Source organism: Lucilia sericata, unplaced genomic scaffold, assembly GCF_015586225.1.
Source record: "Lucilia sericata isolate MDLA Ls3-8-SP2 unplaced genomic scaffold, ASM1558622v1 Contig000412F_arrow, whole genome shotgun sequence".
NCBI classification, from domain to species: Eukaryota; Metazoa; Arthropoda; class Insecta; order Diptera; family Calliphoridae; genus Lucilia; species Lucilia sericata.
In genome coordinates, this window is record NW_023994430.1 from 325998 (window position 1) to 342829 (window position 16832).

General features: G+C 27.8%; 1 protein-coding gene across 2 annotated transcripts in view; it reads right to left on the bottom strand.

The window, feature by feature from the left end:
• The window catches only part of LOC119604634, a 29951-nt gene extending 14214 nt beyond the window's left edge, over positions 1-15737 (bottom strand). The window contains exon 1 of one of the 2 annotated variants that reach the window (XM_037957392.1): positions 15065-15737. In XM_037957392.1, coding sequence (XP_037813320.1) covers positions 15065-15233 — 169 coding nt within the window. In that variant the 5' untranslated portion in view covers positions 15234-15737. The remainder of the gene's footprint in view (positions 1-15064) is intronic. The other variant, XM_037957393.1, reaches the window with a different exon arrangement.
• Between the last annotated feature and the right edge of the window lie 1095 nt (positions 15738-16832).

Here is a 16832-nt window from a genome sequence, read left to right on the forward strand (position 1 = left end):
CAAATAGTATTAGTGGTAAAGATCTTGAAAAAAACCACAACAAATAAAGACAAATTTTTTCTTTTAAAACATATGTGTACTTAGATGAGAAAGTTTATTTTCCAGAAATTTTTGAATGAATAAGACGCATTCAGTAAACTATATTGGATCAAAATTGATTACTCAAAAGATCAATAGAATTGACAACAAATTTAAAACTTTAAGCTTTCACTAAAGAAACCTTAAAAAGTGATACATGAAAACGTAATAAATATTCAGACAAAAGAAATAAACAAATGTTGGGTATTCAAAAGATCTTGAAATTTTTATAAAACTCATGTAAATTCATTACAATGGCAATTAAGATGACCTTGTGCTAACCAAAAACAACAACAAAACCATAAAATTATTTAGTCACGTTATTAGGAAAAGTGTTAAGAAAAAACTAGAGAAAAACTTTTCCTTAAATAAATAAGTGAAAATAAGTATCAGTTTGTAGGACTGTTGCTACATTATGTTGTTGGTGGTGAACATGTTTGAAACATTAAAAAAGACAAACTATTGTTACAAGATCCTCATTAATTTTCCACCCAATTGCAGTAAGTGCAACTAGTAGCAGCAGCAGTTTAAACAAGAAATATTTTCAAATGACTACTAAAGCTAAAGATTTTAGACTTTTCTGATAAATAATTGTGTTTATATATGTGTGTGGGTTTAAAAGTCAAACCCACTACCACCAACTTAAAGTGACATCTAACTTTGGCCAACTACTTGGTGGCTTCTTTTGTTTCTATGGGTTACTAGGAATGTTTTCTTTGTTTTCCTAAGTTTATGCATCTTTTATTTAACATCTTGGTTTCCCATGAAATGTCATCATCATTTATCGTTGTTTGTAGATTTGTGTAATGTTTTTCTTTAGCAGTTTGGAGGCCAAAAGGCACCAAAAAAACTTCCTTTAGAGAGAAATTCAAGTTCATGTTTTGTCAGATTTGTTGACAATATTTTTTGTTGGTAATATATTTTAATTTCACTTTCTCTATAAAACTTTATGAGTTTGATCGGTATGGAGCTATTGTTTATATTTCTTAGGAAAAATACGAAATATGAACATTTTGAGAAAATAAATTTAAAAAATTGTTAAGAAACGATTATAGACTGATCTATAGTCAAAACTAAAGAACGATCTTTAGATCGGTCTATTTTCAAGACTATAGACTCATCTAAAGTCCATACTATAGACTGATCTATATACATGACTATAGACTAATCCATAGTAAGGATTAATATGTAAAAAGACTGCAGACTGATCTACATATCGATCTATATTAAGACTCCAGGCTGATCTATATTCAAGACTATAGTGAAGACTATAGACTGATCTATATTCGCTACCTCAGAATGATCTATAGTCAAGATTTTAGACTGATCTATAGTCAAGAGTATAGACCGATCTATAGTCAAGACTATAGACTGATCTATAGTTAAAACTATAGGCTGATCTAAAGTATAGACTAAAGACATATCTAAAGTCAAGACTATAGACTGATCTATAAGCAATACTATAGACTGATCTATAGTCAAGACTATAGACTGATATATAGTCAAGACTATAGGCTTATCTAAAGTAAATACTATAGACTGATCAATACCTACTGTAGACTGATGTATAGTATAGACTATAGACTGATCTGTAGTCAAAACTATAGACTGATCTGCAGTCAAAACTATAGACTGATCTATATCAAAGATTTTAAGTTGATCTATATTTAAGACTGCTCTATAGACAAGACTATAAGCTGATCTATAGACAAGACTATAGGCTGATCTAGACTATAGACTGATCTTTAGTCAAGACTGTAGTCTGGTCTATAGTCAAGCCTATAGACTGATCTACAGTAAAGACTATAGACTGATCTATAGTCAAGCCTTTATACTGATCTATAGTCAAAACTATAGACTCATCTATAGTCAAAACTATAGACTCATCTATAGTCAAGACTATAGACAGATCTATAGTCAATACTATATAGACTGATTTATAGTCAAGACTATAGAATGATCTTTAGCTAAGACTATAGACTGATCTATAGTAAAGACTATGGACTGATCTATAGTCTAGACTATAAACTGATCTAGACCGGTCTGTAGTCAAGCCTATAGACTGATCTACAGTAAAGACTATAGACTGATCTATAGTCAAGACTTTATACTGATCTATAGTCAAAACTATAGACCCATCTATAGTCAAGACTATAGACTGATCTATGGTCAAGACTATATAGACTGATTTATAGTCAAGACCATAGAATGATCTTTAGCTAAGACTACAGTAAAGACTATGGGCTGATCTATAGTCTAGACTATAAACTGATCTAGACCGGTCTATAGTCAAGCCTATAGAATGATCTACAATAAAGACTATAGACTGATCTATAGTCAAGACTTTATACTGATCTATAGTCAAAACTATAGACTCATCTATAGCCAAAACTATAGACTCATCTATAGTCAAAACTATAGACTCATCTATAGTCAAAACTATAGACTCATCTATAGTCAAAACTATAGACTCATCTATAGTCAAAACTATAGACTCATCTATAGTCAAAACTATAGACTCATCTATAGTCGAGACTATAGACTGTTGTATAGTCGAAACTATAGACTGTTCTATAGTCAAGACTATATATAGACTGATCTATAGTAAAGACTATGGACTGATCTATAGTCTAGACTATAGACTGTTCTATAGACTATTGACTGATCTATAGTTATGGCTATAGACTGATCTATAGTTAAGGCTATAGACTATTCTATAGTCAAGACTATAGATTGTTCTATAGTCAAAACTACAGACTGTTCTATAGTCGAGACTATAGACTGTTCTATAGTCAAGATTATATACTGTTCTAAGGTCAATAGTACAGACTGATCTATAGTTAAGACTATAGACTGATCTATAGTCAAGACTATAGACTGATCTATAGTTAAGATTATAGACTGTTGTATAGTCAAGACTATAGACTAATCTTTATTCAAGACTATAGACTAATCTTTAGTCAAGACTATAGACTAATCTTTAGTCAAGACTATAGACTAATCTATAGTCAATAATATAGATTGATCTATGATCAAGACTATAGACTGATATATAGTCAAGACTATAGACTGATATATAGTCAAGACTATAGACTGATATATAATCAAGACTATAGACTGATCTATAGTCAAGACTATAGACTGATCTATAGTCAAGACTATAGACTGATCTATAGTCAAGACTATAGACTGATCTGTAGTCAAGACTATAGACTGATCTATAGTCAAGACTATAGACTGATTTGTAGTCAAGACTATAGACCTATCGATAGCGAATAGACTGATCTTTAGTCAAGTCTGATCTGGACTGATCTGTAGTCAATAGTATAATCAAGACTATAGACTAAATTAGAGACAAGACTATATATTTGACTAACATTTATTTTTATCGAAAATTTTTTTCATAAATTTTCTTTCATGATCATCTGACATCTGATCGAAGTAACTTTAATCTCTTTCATAAACATTTTCGTTAAGTGTAAAATGTGTGTAATAAAAAGCAATTCAATTGTTTTATTTTTAATACTAGTTTTAAAAAAAAGTTTGGGTGTGTGTTTAATAAAAATTTCAAGAAAGAATCATACATGCAATATATATTTTCACTTAATTAAATTTTAATGCCAATTTTTTAGTTTTCTATTACTCTGCTGCGTTTGCTGGCAGTTTTATTGAAAAATTTTCTTTCATTTCATTAACACGATCAAAATATGAATTAACTATGGGTAAGACAAACCAAATAGATTTTATCTGAATTATAAACAAAAGAGAGAGCAATTTGAAAAAGTGTTTAAAATTTATAATTATTAAAAACAATTTTGTATTAATTAAACAAATAATATTTATGGTTTAAAATGATAAAATAGTGGTTGCCAATAAACTTTAAAGAGCTTATTGGCAAAGGGAGAAGAGCTTTATAAAGCTTTCTTTTAACTGAACAGAACCTAACTTAAGCGACTTCCCAAGAAGTAGAAATTATGTTAAAGGTTGGACGGAAGCCTTGGAATTTGTTTAATATAAACGGGATTAATGTTTTCTCTATTATATATGTATAAAGATAAGTAGTCTCCTTAAAATTACTTTTATTTTTTAAGCTCAAATTTCTAAATATTAATGTTAAATATTACTTTCCTAACTGCAATCTTGTCTTACTCGTACTCGTAGATAAAGAGTGGTACTTGTAAATCACAAAATAAGTCCACTGTTTACGCCCAAACATTCAAACAAAAACAAATTAAACAAATCAATCTTATAAAAGATTTATACTACTCTTGCCCTTAAGTACCCATAATTTATTATTTATTTATGAACTAAAAATGCAAATACTTGAAAGACAGACAGACACAAGAGACTTTCTCTACTTAGAAAATCTAAAGACCATAAAACAAAGTAAACGGTCAAGTGCAAGTATAAATAAAATGCTTACTAGTAAGTACTACTACATGATTTGTAAGTCAAATTGGCAATTTCAAAAGGCTGCTTATTGATTTAACTTATTTATTAGCTTAAGTATTTGATTAACTGTTTAAAAGTTAAAGCAAACGAATTTGAATTACTAGCAAAAATGTTTAGAGATTGGTCAACCGTTAGTTTTCTATTAAAACTATAAATAATAGAAAACAATTTAAAAGATTTAAAGAAAAAAATAGGTTTATGGTTTTATTTAACAAGTAAAACAGAATACATTTAATTAGTGTTACATTGTTTTGAGATTTTGTTAAAGTCGAATATAAAGAAGTCATTAGTTTTGAAAAAGTGTTACACATAAATATTGAAACTTTTGAATAACGCGAAGATTTTATGGTTTTAAAACAGGAACTTAGAAGTTTATATAATTAAATTGAAGAAAACGATATCTGTTTATAGTGTAAACAATTTAATGAAGTTATAAAATTTAATTTTATGATATTATTAACAATAAACAAAATTTTACGATATTAAAAAATAAGATATTCTTGAATTTAATTAATAGTGAAATTAGCAAATAATTAATAGAATCCAATAATGGTTTAACATTTGTATAGAAATATCTAAAATGAAAATATTTATGATAAGACATAAAATAGACTGATCTGTAGTCAAGACTATAGACTAATCTATAGGGAAGATTATAAACTAATCCTTAGTAAAGACCATAGACTGATCTATAGTCAAGACTATAGACTGATCTATAGTTAAGACTATCTAGTCAAGACAAGATTAGTCTAGACTACAAATAAGTATGTAGTCGTGAACACAGACCAGTCTATTTTGGTGATTACAGATCAGTCTATAGTATTGACTGTAGATTTGTCTTGACTATTAATCATTCTAAAGTCTTGACTATAGATCAGTCTAGTATTTAGTCTTGACTAAAGTTCTGTCTATAGTCTTGACTACAGATCAGTCTATAGTCTTGAATATAGATATGTTTATAACCTTGACTATAGATGAGTCTATAGTCTTTACTACAGATCAGTTTATAGTCTTGACGATAGAACTGTCTATAGTCTTGATAATGGATCAATCTATAGTCTTAACTACAGATCAGTATTCAGTATTGACATTGATCAGTATTATCATAATTATTGATCATCCTATAATCCAGAATACAGATCAGTCTTTAACCTTGACTGTAGATGAATATATAGCGTCGGCTACTGATAAGTTTATACAGTTTGAATACAGATCAGTTTATAGCCTTTACTACAGATCAGTCTATACTATAGATTGATATTGTCTTGACTTTTAATTAGTCTATGGTCTTGCCTACATAGCATTCTATAGTCTTCAATAGACCAGTCTATAGTATTGACTGTAAATTAGTCATTCTATAGTCTTGACTACAAATCAGTCTATAGTCTTGACTACAAATCAGTCTATAGTCTTGACTACATAGACTATAGTCTTGACTCTATAGACTTGACAATAGATCAGTCTATAGTTTTGACTATAGATCAGTCTACAGTCTTGACTACAGGTAAGTCTATAGTATTGAATGTAGATTAGTCTATAGTCTTGACTATTGATCTTTGTATAGTCTTGACTATAGATCAGTCTAGTATTTAATCTTGACTACAGATTAGTCTACAGTCTTGACTATAGATCAGTCTATGGTCTTGACTATAGATCGGTCTATAGTCTTGACTACAGGTCAATCTACAATCTTGACTACATATCAGTCTATAGTATTGAATGTAGAAAAGTCTATAGTATTGACCATTGATCATTATATAGTCTTGACTATTGAGCATTATATAGCCTTGACTATAGATCAGTCTAGTATTTAGTTTTGACTATATATGAGTTTTTAGTCATAACTATAGATCATTCTATAGTATTGACTATCGAACACTCTACAGTCTTCACTATCGATCAGTCTACAGTATTGACAGTAGATCAGTATTTAATTTTGACTATGTATTGACTATAAATCAGTCTATGGACTTGACTATCGATCAAGCTATAGTCTTGACTATAGACCACTCTATAGTCTCGACTATAGATCACTCTATAGTCTTGACTGTAGATCACTTTATAGTCTTGACTATAGATCACTATATAGTCTTGACTATAGATCACTTAGTCTTGCTTATAGATCACTCTATAGTCTTGACTATAGATCACCCTATAGTCTTGATTATAGATCACTCTATAGTCTTGACTATAGATCACTCTATAGTCTTGACTATAGATCACTCTATAGTCTTGGCTATAGATTATTCTACATTCTTAACTACATATCTATAGCTGAGACTATTTAATTCTAATTCTGGATATTACATTTGTTTCGATTTTTTTAAATAACATACATTCCTGACAAGTGCTTATTAGACCAAATTACACATCAACCTTTTGGCAAAAGATATATTTTGATTAACCATCAAAAAAGATTTACCACATTAGATTGTTAATAAAATGTTTAGATATTTATGAAAAAATATATCAAAACCACATAAGTTTATGAATCACTTTTATTTTATTTACATGTGTAAGACTTTCTCTACTTTCATTGCGCAAAATAAAACTAGTATCAACTAACTCGCCGTAAATACGCAATATTTGTTATTTTTTTTTTTTACAACCAACACCATTTATGTTCCAACTAACAAGTTCACAAGCCAATAATAACAATAGATACAATAACAACAATTAAACACACAATTTTTCAACAAGTTTAACTAGATTTTTATTGTTTATATTAATTGATTAGATTAGGAAATCCTAAGAGACAATATTTTTTCTTATTAAATAGAAATAATGAAAAGTTTTTAGTACAAACATGATAAGTTAAGCGATTAAAGATATTTCCTATAAGTACTTTCATTTGGCCAGTTTCATTATTTTTTATTAATATTTTCAAACATTTAATTAATTTTTTTAAATAGATTGAAAAGACAATTAATTTTCATCTGTTCCCAGGAAGATCAGAGACACCCATCTGTTAATTTTAATTTAAAATTTTTGAAATTAAAACATTTATGGGGTGAAAATGTATAACAATAGTGATTTAAGTACTATTTTTGTGCCTTTTTATTAAACTCTACTCCAAAATAAGGCCGACACCTTCTTGGTACTTTTTTGAAATTTAACATTTTAAGGGAGACAACGACTTTTATCACCTTATTTATATTTTACAATTAAACATACCAAAATCCAGACAACTTTTTGGTACTTTATTGTTCTTCAAAAAGTACGCCATCTGTATCCTGAGTTTATGAGACTCTATAAAAGGGGACTTTTTGGTACTTTTTAACCGTGAACGTGAACTAGAACTGAACTAGAACTGAACTAGAACTGAACTAGAACTAGAACTGAACTAAGAACTGAACTAGAAATGAACTAGAACTGAACTAGAACTGAACTAGAACTGAACTAGAACTGAACTATGTGAACTAGAACTGAAAACTAGAACTGACTCGTAACTGACTAGACTGAACTAGACTGAAAACTGAGAACTTGGAACGTAGAACTTTGAACTGAACTAACCACTGGAACTGAACTAGAAACTAGAACTGGAACTAGAACTGAACTAGAACTGAACTAGAACTGAACTAGAACTGAACTAGAACTGAACTAGAACTGAACTAGAACTGAACTAGAACTGAACTAGAACTGAACTAGAACTGAACTAGAACTGAACTAGAACTGAACTAGAACTGAACTAGAACTGAACTAGAACTGAACTAGAACTGAACTAGAACTGAACTAGAACTGAACTAGAACTGAACTAGAACTGAACTAGAACTGAACTAGAACTGAACTAGAACTGAACTAGAACTGAACTAGAACTGAACTAGAACTGAACTAGAACTGAACTAGAACTGAACTAGAACTGAACTAGAACTGAACTAGAAACGAACTGAACTAGAACTGAACTAGAACTGAACTAGAACTGAACTAGAACTGAACTAGAACTGAACTAGAACTGAACTAGAACTGAACTAGAACTGAACTAGAACTGAACTAGAACTGAACTAGAACTGAACTAGAACTGAACTAGAACTGAACTAGAACTGAACTAGAACTGAACTAGAACTGAACTAGAACTGAACTAGAACTGAACTAGAACTGAACTAGAACTGAACTAGAACTGAACTAGAACTGAACTAGAACTGAACTAGAACGACTAGAACTGAACTAGAACTGAACTAGAACTGAACTAGAACTGAACTAGAACTGAACTAGAACTGAACTAGAACTGGAACTAGAACTGAACTAGAACTGAACTAGAACTGAACTAGAACTGAACTAGAACTGAACTAGAACTGAACTAGAAACTGAACTAGAACTGAACTAGAACTGAACTAGAACTGAACTAGAACTGAACTAGAACTGAACTAGAACTGAACTAGAACTGAACTAGAACTGAACTAGAACTGAACTAGAACTGAACTAGAACTGAACTAGAACTGAACTAGAACTGAACTAGAACTGAACTAGAACTGAACTAGAACTGAACTAGAACTGAACTAGAACTGAACTAGAACTGAACTAGAACTGAACTAGAACTGAACTAGAACTGAACTAGAACTGAACTAGAACTGAACTAGAACTGAACTAGAACTGAACTAGAAACTGAACTAGAACTGAACTGAACTAGAACTGAACTAGAACTGAACTAGAACTGAACTAGAACTGAACTAGAACTGAACTAGAACTGAACTAGAACTGAACTAGAACTGAACTAGAACTGAACTAGAACTGAACTAGAACTGAACTAGAACTGAACTAGAACTGAACTAGAACTGAACTAGAACTGAACTAGAACTGAACTAGAACTGAACTGGAACGGAACTAGAACTGAACTAGAACTGAACTAGAACTGAACTAGAACTGAACTAGAACTGAACTAGAACTGAACTAGAACTGAACTAGAACTGAACTAGAACTGAACTAGAACTGAACTAGAACTGAACTAGAACTGAACTAGAATTGAACTAGAATTGAACTAGAACTGAACTAGAGCTGAACTAGAACTGATTTAGAATTTCAATTAAAACTGTTTTAAATAAGGGTTTTTAATATTTTATTTTGTGACTAATCTAGTTTTACTAAAATGTATTCCATATAAAATCAGTAGGCCTTTTTTTCTAATTCACTTTTCTTACACAAATTTTTTGTAATTAATAAGTTTTTTACTTTTTTTCTAATTCCTAGAACATGTTTTTTTAATATTTTTAAATATTTAAAAATTTTGTTTATATTCTTATAAAGGTTCATAATTTTATTTCTGCGGCCTTTAAGTAGGTTTTTAGTTTTCACAAACAAAAACAAATACTTAACATAAAGAGACCCACAAAGATAACCCAATTAAAATTATATATTTTTAACATAGTTTTAATTTCTTTTTGTTTACTTTAACAGACAAGTTTTTTCATATATTTTGTTAAAAATATTTTTGGATTATAATCAAAACAAACCACCCAGGCAACACCTTAAAATTTTAAAGTGTTTACACCTTTTTATTAAAAACTAAACAAAAACAAACTTAAACTTAAACACTTACTGCACTAGTTAATTACCTTCAGAATAATTCTTTTTATTATAACTTTTTCATACTAGTGTGAATGTCTATTTAAGTTAAAAATGACCCATATAACAACCTCTAACCGGTAGACGACTCACCCCAGAATACTTTTTATAAGAAAATTTCTGCTCATAATTCTTTTTATACACTTTAGGTCTCTTTAGAGTAAAAATATCATAATAAACAACTTTATAAACAATTACTATAATTTATTTATAAAACTTGTAATTTACATGGTATTTTACTGTTTCAGTTTGTTTATTTTCCTGTTCACTAAAGTAGGCAATTTGTTCTGCATTTTGATTTCGTTCAAAAGTGCGATGGATATGACAAACATGTTGACATTATTTACGATATTGTAAATCATGTCACACTAGTTAAATTTAATTAATTTGTTCTAAACACAATGGCACACGGCCCTCTATGTAAACTAGATTTAGAAATTGTATAACAAGTGACATACATAGACATAGATTCTAAATGTTTTTAGAGTTTTAGTACAGAACTTTTTAACAATAAGTATTATGATAGATATTTGAAACTAGTAGGTCTCATATTTAAAGAGACAGGTGATTCTAATGAAAAGAAAGTTTTTTTTGTATGTATGTAGGTGTTTTAGACTTATTTTAAACGTTAGTAATTCCCACAATACCGGTTTTATAGAATTATATTGCTTGATCTAACTTTTAAAGAATAATTCCTAGGGAAAGTGAATTTTAGGCTGATGAAAGAGGATTTTTTGACAATTAAATAAAATTCAAAATTAGTTTATATTTCTACAATTGTAATGAACATTTTCCAAATGATGAAATTTGAAAAAAAATTACGATAAATTTCAAATTTCAAAATTTCAAAATCTAATAAAAATCAAAATTAGGCCAAAATATAACGACTTTAAAACTAATTTTAAAATTTTTTGATTGCTCGAGTAAGTATCAAACAAATTTACGATAAAGTCAAAAATTTCGTTTTTTGGAAATTTTATAAAATTCAAAATTAGCTTATAATTCTAGGAATATAATAAAAATATTTGATTTGCTTTATTTCAGAACTAAGTGTGAAAAAAATTTACGATAAATTTAAAAATTTTAAATTTGCAAATCTAATAAAATCAAAATTAGGTTGAATTATAGTGACTTTAAAACAAATTTGAACAATTTTTAACTCCTCGAGTAAGTATCAAAAAAATTTACGATAAAGTAAAAATTTTAATTTTTCGTAAATTTAATAAAATTCAAAATAGTTTATATATTTTAGAATTTATTAAAAATATTCGATTGGCTTTATTTTAGAATCAAGTGTGAAAAAAATTTACGATAAATTTCAAAATTCCTAATTTTCAAATTTAATAAAAATCAAAATTAGTTCAAAATATAAAGATTTTAAAACAAATTTTAGAAATTTTTAATTCTTCGAATAAGTATCAAAAAAATTTACTATAAAGTAAAAATTTTAATTTTTCGTAAATTTAATAAAATTGAAAAATAGTTTATATTATTTAGAATTTAATAAAAATATTCGATTGGCTTTATGTTAGAATTAATTGTGAAAAAAATTTACGATAAATTTCAAAATTCGTAATTTTCAAATTTAATGAAAATCAAAATTAGTTCAAAATATAACGATTTTAAAACAAATTTTAGAAATTTTATCAAAAATTTTATCAAGTGTCAAAAGAATTTACGATAAAGTAAAAATTTTATATTTCGTAAATTTAATAAAATTCGAAATTAGCTTATATTTCTAAAAAATATTCGATTTGCTTTTTTCGTAACTAAGTATGAAAAAAAAATACGATAAATTTAAAAATTTGAAATTTGCAAATCTAATAAAAATCAAAATTAAGTTGAATTATAATTATTTTAAAACAAATTTTAAAAATTTTTAATTCCTCAAGTAAGTACCAAAAAAATTTACGATAAAGTAAAATTTTTAATTTTTCGTAAATTTAATAAAATTCAAAATTACTTTATATTTTTAGGAATCTAACAAAAATCTTAAATTTGATTTATTTCTAAGCTAAGTGTGAAAAAAATTTACGATAAATTTGAAAGTTCGAAATTTGGAAATTTAATCAAATTTAGGTCAAATTATAATGACTTTAAAACAAAATTTTAAAATTTTTTATTCCTCAAGTAAGTAGTCAAAAAATTTACGATAAAGTAAAAAGTTGTATTTTTGGAAAATTGAATTAAATTCAAAATTAGTTATATCTCTAAGAATTTAATAAAAATATTCGATTTGCTTTATGTCATAGCTAAATATGAAAAAAATTTACGATAAATTTAAAAATTTGAAATTTGCAAATCTAATAAAAATCAAAATTAGGTCAAAATATTACAATTTCAAAACAAGTTTCAACATTTTTAATTCCTCGAGTAAATATCAAAAAAATTTACGATAAAGCCAAAAATTACTTTTTTCGCAAATTTAATAAATTCGAAATTAGGCCAAAATATAACTATTTTAAAACAAATTTTAAAATTTTTTTATTGCCCGAGTAAGTTCCAAAACAATTTTACGATAATGTAAAAAATTAATTTTTCAAAAATTTAATAAAATTCGAAATTAGTTTATAATTCTAGGAATTTAATAAAAAATTTAATTTGCTTTATTTCTAAACGAAATATGAAAAAAATTTACGATAAATTTAAAAATCGAAATTAGGCCAAAAATAACAATTTTAGAACAAATTTTCAAATTTTTTTAGTCCTTGAGTAAGCATCCAAAAAATTTACGATAAAGTCAAAAATTACTTTTTTCAAAAATTAATAAAATTAAATTTGTGGAGTAACACAGAACCAATCGAATCGATTACAATTTTAAAATTCGAAATTTTTAACTTAGTTAACATGCAATTTTGCCAAAATGTCGTTATGCGGATTGTGGTCCACTTAATAGTACATATTTAATACATAGGAAAGTTGCCAGCCCACTTTTATAATCCTCGATTTTCCCCCAAATGTTTATGCAGACTTTTTCTTCCAGATATAAGTATTTAAGTATTTACTTTATATATATGTTGTTTTTGTTTTGTTAATGCCAAAATCAGAGACCGTATATGTATGTATATTTTGATGGAATGAAATCTATAAGAGTGATTTTTTGTTGGTACTTTTTTGGTTTTCAACCGGTACTTTTTTCATCTTTTATAATATTGAATTAATTAAATTTCATAAAAGGGGAGCTTCTGGTACTTTTTCGTCATTCAAATAGTACTTTTTTTTAATTTTCTGAATTATAGACCTAGAATCATAGATATATGATACTGATGGAATGAAAATTTGTATGAATAAACTGTATCGTTCTTCATATTTTGGAACATGTTTTGAGAAAAGATATTCTTTAATAAATGAGGGAGACATGCCGACTATTAAGTTCCTGCTTATATTTTCGAAAGATAATAGATAATGGGCATTGAAACGCCCATTTTAATTGCAACTATTCATTATGATAATTGAAAAATTCTAAAGCTAAGTCCAGATTGGATTTCTCTATCACTCTATCAGAGTTATCGTGCCCTGAAATTAGAAAATCCTAATCTGACCTAATTAAAGACGTTATAATAATACAAAGAGAGTCGCTATTTGAAAACCTATTGGGATGTCCTTTTAAAAGGGTTTACTTTAGTTTGTGTGTTAAAAATGTGTTGGATTGAGTAATCATTTAGCCTTGTATTGTACAGTTAGAACTTAAATGACGGCCAGTTTGCATTATTCGCTTTATAACACGCCCCTTAATAAAAATGTGATAAAAGCTCTTCATTAGACTCTTCATAACACTGGTGGGCAAATTTTTAATCCAAAATATACTATTCTGAATCCGAATCTCCATTACATCTGGGAGTCAAGATATCGTGTACTGAAATTTGAAAAAATTAAAATTTTTTTCCTTTCTTTGAGGCGTAATAACAGCGCCAAGACAACTTTAAGGTCTTCGCTAGACGCTTAATAACACTGGCGAAGAAATTTTTTAACTCAGAGACCAAAGTATAGTCTTCTGAATCCGAATCTCAATCACATCTGGGATTCAAGATATCGTGTCCTAACATTTGAAATAAATCCACTAATACTATTTTGCGTTACAAACATCAGCACAAACCCAATATACCCTCTCACTAAAGTGGTATAGGGTATAAATATTGTATGTCATCTGAAAGCTTAAAATAATGGCTTAACACCTGCGATATCTTCTTTACTTTTGAGATATCTTCACATGAAGTAAATCATTCGCCCATAACTTTGAAAATGATCTATCATTAGGATTTTCATCTAAATATTTGTATTCTTTTAGTAACTAAGCACTTTTTTTCCGTGAACTGGTCTAATACTAATTGTTATTCATTCTAAAGTTCATTAACAAATCGTTTTGTTAAAATTAACATAATTTTCAACAAAATGTTTAATGAATGAAAGAAAAAGTTATCTAACTTTCAAAGGTAAATAAAAGTTTTTAATTTATTCATTTCGCATATTAATATCTTTCACTTCAATTACTTAACAAATGGAAGTTGTTTCCTTACAAGGAAACCCTATATTTAAAATTTATAAATTTTAATTAAACAAAACAAAATTCGCCAATAAACGTGTTTGCAATATTTATGAATAAAAGTAAAAGTTTATTAATAAAAAAAACAACAGCATACGAAACAGGAGAAATGTAACACATGGAGAAAAAAAACAACAAAAATATTTTATATCCAAACAAATTTTAACAAAAATTTTAGATAAACAAGCAAATCAAAATTCATGGTAATACTAACTAATGCAACTTAACCAAGTTTAACAACTTAGATGGACTGCAAATAAGACAACAAAACAAGATGTAACCAACAACAACAACGTGATAACATACATGGACAAAATAAAAGTTGTTCAATGAATAATTTCAATTTCATTACAAAACTTCATTATAAAACTTCATTTGTTAAAAAAAAACATCCCAAAAACAACAAAAAAATATAAATAAAACTTAACTTACCACTTCTTTGGCTTGAAGCTGCTGGCTGCTGTTGTTTTTGTTGTAATTGTTGTTGTCGTTGTTGTGAAGTTGGATAAAAACTTCGACTGCGTGAGCTGGGTATGGGACTCCAACTGTAAACAAATGGCAACAAGACCAATAATAACAATAAATTACGCAAGCCATCCATTGTTGTCACACAGCAAGTTTAGTTTGTCTTATCTTCAACTTTAAGATTCTTCTCTATAAAAACACCTTTTTAGAATGATTCACAAAGTTATGATTTCTAGATTCTTTTTATTGTCTCCAAAAGAGCGTTTCGTAACCGTTACATTAATTGTCATTAAACATTAAGCTTTTTTTTGTTAAACGTAACATTTCCAGCCATAGAAAACATATTATTAACGGTTTATTTAAGGTTTTCTTTTACAACATTTTTAAATCTTTTTTTCAAAAATTTTTTTTATTAACTTTTTATTCACACAACAACACCTTTTATTTTGACTAATAAAAAAAAATTTCACTGATTTTTATTTTTGAATATTTTGTTTTAAAATTCTTCTTCTCTTCACTTTGTTACATTTTTATTTTCGAATTTGATCTTTGATAACAAGACGTTTTCTTTATTAACTGCTGCAGCTGCCTCCAGTTGCTTTAATTTCGATGCAGACTCTAGCAAGTTCAAGGTAAAATTAAACCATGACTAGCATACGTAAGAAGTTTTATACCGGCGTTTAAGCTCACAACCCAACCTCCAGCTTAAGAGTGGTTTTTCCTTATAAAACCATAAAGAGCATAAACCAGACTTTAACTTAAGAGCAAATAATAAACATTTAAAAGGTAAAACCACCATATTACTTTGTATAAAATAAAAACAAAACTCTCTTCGTTTTTTTGGTCTACCCAACTATAAAAGCTTTTAATAGTTAAAGCACACACTTAAGGGGACGTTTTTTTTTCAAAAATTGTTCAACGTTCTGCTGTGCTATCCATACAAAACATAACTCCAACATAAGGAAAGTTATTTTATTTTTCTTACTCACTTTTTCAATAATTGTTTATTATTGTCTGTTATCTATGATAGGATTAATAAATCATATTTATACACAAACCAAGTTTGCTACTTAAGTCTTTTGTTTTGTTTGCCTTTAATTGTCTCACGCGAATATTTCTAATGAAATTATTAAATTTTTTTTAATTATAAATGGTATTTTTTATTAACACTCTCTATTTTTTACTGTAATAGGAACATTTTTATAGAAATATTTCAATTAATATCGACAAATTTTCAACACTTAAGAAACTTATTGAAATGTTTAAATCAAAACAACTTTCTTTAATTTTCAAATATTGAAACATTTTATGGTGAACAAACTTTGTAAGTTTTCTCTAGTAAAAAATCTGATAAAATTTGCCTTGGACTGAACTAAAAGTGAACTTGAACTGAACTAAAACTAAACTAGTGAACTAGAACTGAACTAGAACTGAACTAGAACTGAACTAGAACTGAACTAGAACTGAACTAGAACTGAACTAGAACTGAACTAGAACTGAACTAAACTGAACTAGAACTGAACTAGAACTGAACTAGAACTGAACTAGAACTGAACTAGAACTGAACTAGAACTGAACTAGAACTGAACTAGAACTGAACTAGAACTGAACTAGAACTGAACTAGAACTGAACTAGAACTGAACTAGAACTGAACTAGAACTGAACTAGAACTGAACTAGAACTGAACTAGAACTGAACTAGAACTGAACTAGAACTGAACTAGAACTGAACTAG